Here is a 9,126-nt window from a genome sequence, read left to right as displayed (position 1 = left end):
TCCCTCTGAAAAGCCTTCCTACCCTCAAGAAGGTCAAGACACCCACTCAGTTTGGTATCATCAGCAAACTTACTGAGGGAGCACTCAATCCCCTCATCCAGATCACTGATACAGATGTTAAACAGGACAGGCCCCAAAACCGATCCCTGGGGAACACCACTGGTGACCGGCCGCCACCCAGACTTAACTCCGTTCACCACAACTCTCTGGGCTCGGCCATCCAGCCAGTTTTTTATCAAACAAAGGGTGTTCCTGTCTAAGCCATGAGCCACTAGCTTTTCTAGAAGAATGCTGTGGGACTCTGTGTCGAAGGCCTTGCTAAAGTCCAAGCAGATGACATCCACGGCCTTTCCCTCATCCACTAGGTGGGTCACCTGGTCATAGAAGGAGATCAGATTGGTCAAGCATGACCTTCCTTTCTTAATCATCAGCATAACTCATATGGAAAGGCAAGCTACTCACTTCTTCAGTCTTTTTCCTTTCTTGCTCTTCATATTCTTCCTTTGATTTCCTGTAACACAAAATATGAGTAAATACTCAAGACATCCTTTGTATCAGTGACTTCCAGGTAAATTTAGCACTGCTTAAATATTTGAGGACTATCAAAACAATTACAGGATAATGTGAATTTCTTAGTGTCCAAAATATTTCCATGACTTAAATGAAAATGCCCTCTTAATAGAAATAATTATGATAAACACACAGAACCCACCATCCTCAGTCTCTTTTTCCCGGTGCAAAAATATTTGTGCAAGAATTTCCAGGGCTCATCTATCCCATGTTTCATTTGCTGGTTTAGAGACAGGCAGGAATACTTACAGAATACAGATGGATTAATCTGCTATTATTTAAGATTGTGTTTATATACGTGTGAACTGGGAGTGGAGGAGAATCTACAGAAGTCATATCAGTCCTCACACTTCTTCTAAGATCATAACAACAGTCATTGAACACAACTACAAAGGGAGCTGTAGAAAGGAACAAAGCCTACTGCAAAAGTAGAATTTGCCTTTCCAAGGCTTTAATGTTTAGGGTGCTCCCTGAATGGATTACACCTGCTGTGTTCCTGTTGTCCACAGACATCTAACCCACGTCTAACTTCAGGTCTGCCTGGAGACTCAGGGGAGAATGGAAATGATGGGGCTCCAAGTTGCACATCATTCCATGCATCATCAAGACAGTTCATCATGGCAGTGCGGTAATCTCTGTCTTTAAACACTGCTGATCATACCCACCCAAAATTGTTCATTGTCTCTTGGGTAAGAGTTTGACAAGAACATCCATGTCATGTGTAAGATGAAGGCAGTTTCCTGGAAAAGGCTGGAAGAATTAAGCCCTACACACTTCTATTTTAAAATAACGTACGAAGTAGGACTGACTCATTTTTTACCTTAGAACCTCCCTCAGTATTTTCATTTCTTCTTGTTCAATTTCACTGAATACATCAGCACCCTCTGTCAAACAGTCAGGCAACACACCTATAAAAAACATGGCAAAATTTATGCACTACTCTAAATAAAATTATTTTGTACTCCACTTGGCACCATTATTCAGGCACAGAGGAGAAAGAAAAAAAAGTTCTTCCTCTCTGTAACTGTTTCCAAGAAGATTCTAGATCCTGGGCATCAAGTTGCTACTAGCAAAAAGGCAAAGGTTTCTGAACTACAAAAGTTTTGGCATCTAAGGGTAAAGCATAAGCCACAGTCTGCATTGAACATCATGTGGCACTTCCTATCCATTGCAACTCGGCCATGACTAACTGAACCATTTTCAAATTCAGCTGTTATATGACACTTGAAATTCAAAAATTATTCTCTGAAAAAACACGCATGCAGTTAGAAGAAAAACCAAAATGGTAAAGCTAAAAACATGGAAGAAAGAAGTGAGCAGATTAAAATCCTTTCAGAAACATCAACAAAGAAGCGGAGCTGGGTGTAAATTATTTTCTCTTCTTTAAACGCATGCATGTATTAGCATGATGAAGGCCATAACTTCTGCCTTCTGTATGGATTTGTCATAGGCAACTCTACAGTGTGAACTGCAAAGTAAGCATGGCAGATAGTACAGCACTGTTGCTACGCAAGTAGCGTAATTCAAACTAGCAATATTGTCATTGCTGATGAACTGGTATCATTGTTTTAACACTCAAAATTATAATGAAAATTATTTAACAAAAACCTAAGTCAAGTTTCATAAAAAAACTTAAGCAGAACTGAAAAATCTATTACTTTAAAAATGAATACAGACAGCTGTCACTGAGAACACAAGCCAAGGACACACAAGTATTGAGATCATAGTCCCAGTAAAACCAACTGAATGTTTTGCATTAACTTGAACTGGAACTGAACCAGTACTCCATACTAATTTATGAACAGATCACGCAGTCACCAAAAGAATGCTAAAGATGAAGAGAAGTAAAACCCTGTATTTACCACTTCTTACCATTTCTTTCTTTAATGATGCTAATAGCTTGCAATTGCATTTCAATATTTTTCCGTACCATCATATTTTTAAATAGTCTAAAATCTTCTGCTGCCAACACTGTTTGCAAAATGGCCTGTGGGAGGGAAGATAATGCGCAAAATTAAAAACCCTAGAGAAATCATAACCATCTCAGTCTGCTTGAAATCACATTAAGATTTAAATTCTGTGGAGCATGTTTTTAATATTTAACTCTCCCATCTGTCTATTTTTCCAGACAATACAAGTTGAGCTAAGAGTCAAGAAAATAATTTAATGGTTTATATCTTTAGATCAACATGTCTACAATAATACTATCACAAGTCCTGGAAGGTTTCCCAGTTAAGTTTACAACTGCAATTCATTTGACTTCCTGAACAAATCTGTAAGCTTGAGTGAGGAACATGCACTCTGAAGAAGCTTGTGTAGCCTAGAAGCTACACGTCTAGGAGGAGATATGTCAACAAAGCCCAATTTAAACTGGCAACAGAAGCTCTCACTCCTCTGCCTGGTATACCTGAGACAATCCTGAAATATCTTTGAGCAGGTGAAGGGCTGCCTAACCATGCCTTGTCTTCTCAGGACTAAAAGATTTTACTGTTTTATAATAAAATCAGAGGAAAAGATATTTTATGGAGTATGTCTATTGCTTTACTCTCTCAGTTTGTCTGCTACTGTAAAGGACTAAAGACTAACATAAAGCTGACAAATATACAAATAAAGGTGGCAGAAACCATAACCTTAGAGTTTTGTATTTAGAAAACACAAAGCATAGAAGATGAATCTCAAAAGGTGTCTGACATCACACAAATATATGTCATTATTTTCAAGATGCATATTTTTCGCGTCAAAGTTCATAATATAAACAAACACATTATGTTTTAGAAAGTTACAGTTTTAACAAGAAAACTTTTTTAAGTTTCATCTCCACCCTGCTATTATATTACTGAAAAAAAAGCAAAACTTACCTGTGAAGTGTGTGTCTTTGCAAGAGGAGATGAAAAAGCTTCTTGAAATTTCTCTTCATTAATTCCAACTTCTTTAAGATAGTCTTCTAATAATTTCTCAACCTGTAAGAAAGTACAAGCCTTCGTTTCCAATAAATTTTTCCTTAAGAATCATATGAATTTTTTTCATAATTGTATTTTTTAAACTCAAAGGAAAATCATTGCAATAGCATAACTGATTTTTCTGAGATGTCAGGCTTTACTTACTTTCATTAACTGTTCAAAATAAGCATTTTTATTGCTAAATTTGATTACTACTTAATTTAGTTTCTTCAGTTGCCAAGAATCTCACTTCTCTACCTTTTCCCCAGACTCCTGGCTAGTATTCCTCATAATTTTTGCCCTGTGGGTAAAAGGCTTCAGCCTGTGTGCCTGAAACCCTTCCGGGTCAGAACAAAAATGGATTTTGGGCTGTATTTATTCAACGGATGCTTTTTAATATCAAGTATTAACAAGCCTTGTTAAAAAAAAAAAAAATTAGAAATCTGCATGCATTGGCTTATAGGCGTTTTATGCATGCCCCAAAAATCTATAGTAGTTTTCTTCTGATACTTGAAAGTTAATTAAAAAGATTACCAGACTCATTAGTGAACAAAAGACAAGTTATACATGTTCTCAGACATCATACTGTTTGTCATTTTAACTTCACAGAAAATATGAAGATTATCAAGCTTGTAATTACAGTATTTTAGCTAGTGAATATATTAGTTTTAATGAAAAATATGTAACACAGCATGAGAGGTATGACTGAGTGTTAAGGTTTCTCTTTTCCATATCTGGTGTTTAAACATAAAAATGCATATGATAACTATAAGTCAAACAATTTCTAAATAACATGTACCAGGCAATATTAGAAAATTCTAAATAACAAAGATAACATAATTAGAAGTTCATCTAAATACTACTTTAACATTTTAAATATATTTCTTAGAAATCTACCACAAATAGTGAATAATGCTCACCAAAGCTTGGTACTCCTGATAAATTTCTGTGTAAGACAGCTTGCTTTCTTCTTCATCATCAAAAACTGTGAAAAAAACAAAACAAAAAAACCACACAAATTTTATAGTTTAAGGACTAGCACATTAAATACACACCACAAATTAACTTACACCTTAAAGAGATTAACCTTTACAAGGTTTAACACCAGGAAAATGTATCTTCATAACAGATTTTTAAGCAAGTTGAGGGTTCAGCATTCAGGTATGTACACCAAAAAGTATGACTTAATATAAGAACTACCTCATGAACTTGTGTAAGGTTGTTCTAAGACAGCAGATGACATGCTCAAAGCAGGAAATTTCTCTCACCTCTACACATACTTACATGGAGGATGTGTTAATGACTTAAACCAATTTTTTTTAAATGCCATTCATTTAGTGAGAAGCCAAGGTGATGCAGGAAAATGAGATCCTGACTGCATAAAAACAGATAACCCTGAAGAGGAAGTCTGGAGTAGATAAGCTTTTTAATTATATCTATCCTGATTTACACAAAATGGGCATCTCTATAGTACAGGCCATATTAATCATATTCATGTAAATTGTATTAAGAACTCTTGACTGGAAATATCAGGCTAACGATGTCTATACTGCAGAACAGATGAAAGAAGCAGAAAATATGAGAAACTGAAATCTAGGGGGTTTTTTAAAAAATTTACATTTATATCATGTCAACAATGAACAGAGGTAACATAAAACCTAGCAACTAAAGCAGAGGCTTAGAAATCAGACTTCCTCAATCCCTTTCAAGATTAGCCACTATGTTGGACAAGTCACTTCCCGTGTGCATGCTTTGAAGTCACTTGAAGAACGGGATCTCTGCTTAACAAATTGGTTAATTAGTATAATTTGTTTTATATGTATCTGTTATATAACATCTCTGATGGAAGATGGTACTGTTGCACATAGAATTAGTACAACTTTCACACAAATTTAGAGTGACTTTCAGGAAGCATCACTTCCCAGATGTGACAGCCCTGAGGCAATGTTGCTCTGAACCTTGCTAAAATGTGATGCAAGACGGCTGTTCCTAAACCAGAAAACATTTGCATCACTTTCTAACAGCTTTCAGCAAAGCAACGACTGCAGTCTAATCAAACAGCTTAGGCCCTTGAAATAAGTGACAGAAACTTGCTTTTTAAATTACATAATCTGGAAAAGCAACATTTACTTTTGTTTCTTTTCTGCACAAATGAATTTTTTTTAATTAAGGGATTTTTTAAACAATGAAAGAAAAGTTTTTAAAATACCTAGGAATACATACAAGTGGTAGAAAAAGTACCACAAATCTTACTCTAAAAAAATTAAACTCCTGTGGTGACCACGATATTATCAGATCCAAGAGGGCAAAGACACTTTACTGCTTCTCTTCTCTTCTGCATCCCCTCTCCTCTGGGGGATCTCCCTTACAGCTCTTGCAGGCCCTAGCCTTTGTTTTAGTTTCTCTGTTCCCTTCTGTCTCCTACTGTGCTTCCCATCCGAGCCACCTGAAGGAGGTGTGACACAGCAATGTCACTCCTCAGTCAGCGTCCACACCAGCAGCTAGCCTCACACTGCCAAGAGGATGCTTCGAAGTCTTCCTCCTCCTTCCACAACTGCGGGACAACATGGAAAGCAACTCCTCTCTGTTCTCAGGCTCTGAACAAAAGGGGACGAGGTTAAGTGCCAAGTAAAGCAAACTGCAGTCAGCATCTCCTCTGAATTAAGTGGCATTAAGGATACTTTGAACAGAGACCCCGGATTTTCTTGAGTCAGGGCTCCTAAATCATGTAGTCACTATTTTCCTTAAGATTTTGGCATAAAGTCTTTGGTCACCCGACAAGTACAAAGATCAGAAGAACCACCATATCAAGATAAGCCAGAGGACCCAGACACCCTGGGAGACAAGCTCATAATTTTCCTGCTAAAACTGAAAATCTTCACTAGGATCCCTCAAACGGGATGAGAGTTAAGTCAGTTTTGAGTTCTCCCTGCTAGACTGAGCCGCTGACTCATTTCACCCCACGAACAAGAGCCAGTAAAGCAAACCTGAGGGAACTCTTCCTCTCCCAGTCCTCACTAACTGGTGAGGCAGCTCTGTCCTGGGAGGGAAGGGAGTCACAGGCAACAATATCTGTTTATTCCTTTTGTACCTTTCCTTCATCTTCTGCTGCTCACAACTATTATCAAGCTTATCTATGTCCAAATGATGTTTCAATTAATACCTTGGAACATCTGAATAAAAGCCTTGTCACCTTAAATACATAACCATGGATTTAACTTCAGTTTCACACCCACATAAAAGGAAATTAATCAAGTCATGAGAAATTAATCAAGTCCCCAGAAAGAGGGAGAGAAAGCAAAGACTTATGAACAATAAAAACCATTAGGATAATTTATAAGTTGAGGTGCAAGGATTTGGCCTAAGTAACTACAGTTCCAAAATGAATTCCTCACATACTAATTACCAAAACTCAAATTCTATTTTCGAGGAATCACAAGTTGTTGTTAGTTGAAAAAAGAATTCTGTCCTCACAAAATAGCTCAGTAAAAAAAAAAAAAAAAGCAGCAATGGAATAATCACAGTACATCTACAGAAAGGAAAAGCAAATAGCACAGGCATCTGCAACTAAAACTTCAAATTTCTTTAACTATGCTTCTTAGCAATCCTAGCACTGCAGTAACACTTCTTTAGCCTTTTCTTTTTTCTCAATAGCTTCTGAGAGTTATCCAACAGCACCCTGAAGCACAAATGATACCTTGGAAGATCATTTACTGCAAGTAATTTATCTACTTTGTTTCTTCAATTTCTTATGTAGAAACAAACTGTCAGGAAGCGACAATTATATAAGCCTGCCTCACACTACATGGAAATGTACAGAGGTTCCATAAATCTTTCTACTACCAGTAAATTCCCCTCAGCCTTCTGAAGGGAGATCATTGCTCCAGAGAAGGATAATCAATTCCTCTGATTCTTAAACCTAGACCCTTTGCATGATAATCAAAATGTTTGACTGCCCTCAAGTTTAGGCAGACTTCCCAAGAGAAAACTTCTAGTCCAGATTTCTCTATTGCTTCCTAGCTGTAACGAGTCCAGCAGCTTTACCTTTCTCATTCCCCAGGATGCTAGGGAGAGGTGTATCTACTCACAATCATCTTACCTCATGCAAAGCTTGGGAAGGGTAGATACACTTCAGGATAACTGTGATGCAACCTGTTTAGAAGCTATGATCTGAATCAGAGGTGCCTCCGTTTCACTTAATATAAAATAAAAATTCTTAATGGAGCCTACCAAGAATGACTGCACAACAAAAGACATGTCTGGCCCCACAGAGGCCAACCATTACAGCAGGTGTTCTGGAGCCCACAGCAGGATAGAGGGGAGAAAGGAGTAAGCGCAAGCAGGTAGAATACATTAATAGCAAGAACCATTCTACTTTAAGCTTGATGTTAGTAAGCCCCTAGAAATAAAATGTATTTGGAAGCCTTAGTTCATTACTTCAGCAATTTAAACTTAAAATTATTAATGAATCCTCCATCCTGTCAGGTGATAAAGGAACAGATTTTATTCATATTAGCCACAGAAAGTAATCTAAAATCAGTCTATGGCAACGTGCTTCAGTATTTCTCATGTGTGAATGTCTGTAGGCTGGGTAAGATCATGGGCCATCATGTTCTCAAACATGCTTTTTTTTCCAATAATCACAAAAGAAAGCTTCCTTTTTTGTAAAGGACATAGGCAATCCTTTCAGGTTTGCCCAAATTGTACCTATTTTGCTATTTTAAGGAGCCAGGCATTCTTTGGCAACAGAAAATTTATTCGGTAAGTAGCAGAACTGATTTAACCCAATCTCTTCTGCAGAAGGTCTATTTCCTCCTTTTCTTACTATGTACGTACACCTATGTGGATCTCCTCAGGCACCGTTACACAGAGCTACAGGTCTGTCCCAGTCCCCCCCCTCACTGCCCCTACTTCAAATTTACGCAGGGTGTTCCCCAAGCTTTCCCACGATTCCCTCAGCTCTTTCTTGAGGAAGAAAAGGAAGTTTAACTAGAGTTGCTCCCAAGCTAAACTAATGCACAGGACCTCCTACAAAACATAACTGACAACCATTGACTTTTTAGTGCTATCATTTTTTGAGAGGTACTAACTTAGGGTTTCTCATTTCTTAACTGCCAACGTTTCCAAGATCGCAGGAATTTAACTTTGGGCCTTCTACTTGCCTGTCCCACTGGCCTGACAGCTATTCTAATTGTCCTGTCCAGTTTCCTAAGGAAAAACATCTACCTATGGAAAAGCATAAAAGGCCTACAACCACTTTCCAGCCAGGTCAGCGTATTACGTACAGAAGGAAGAACCTGCTTGGGTATCACACTGTAAGCTCATGCCATAATCCCCCGTACGACCTAACTAATGCAAATTACCACATCTTGAAAAACCGCTTGCTCATAATTGTCCTGTCCAGTTTCCTAAGGAAAAACATCTACCTATGGAAAAGCATAAAAGGCCTACAACCACTTTCCAGCCAGGTCAGCGTATTACGTACAGAAGGAAGAACCTGCTTGGGTATCACACTGTAAGCTCATGCCATAATCCCCCGTACGACCTAACTAATGCAAATTACCACATCTTGAAAAACCGCTTGCTCAGGGGAGACCGACTTCCCAAGGACGAGCCC

General features: G+C 37.9%; 1 protein-coding gene across 1 annotated transcript; it reads right to left on the bottom strand.

Annotated features, from left to right (window-relative positions):
- Positions 1-462: 462 nt before the first annotated feature.
- On the bottom strand, positions 463-4,488 carry LOC104457978 (coiled-coil domain-containing protein 104-like; the record flags this gene model as incomplete). Its single annotated transcript, XM_010075764.1, has 5 exons — positions 463-511; positions 1,391-1,478; positions 2,443-2,557; positions 3,429-3,530; positions 4,430-4,488. Coding segments are annotated over 5 exons (413 nt in total), but the record flags the coding sequence as incomplete, so codon positions are not given.
- Positions 4,489-9,126: the final 4,638 nt, after the last annotated feature.

Source organism: Pterocles gutturalis, unplaced genomic scaffold, assembly GCF_000699245.1.
Source record: "Pterocles gutturalis isolate BGI_N339 unplaced genomic scaffold, ASM69924v1 scaffold49892, whole genome shotgun sequence".
NCBI lineage: Eukaryota > Metazoa > Chordata > Aves > Pterocliformes > Pteroclidae > Pterocles > Pterocles gutturalis.
This window is presented reverse-complemented; position numbering and strand designations above follow the sequence as displayed.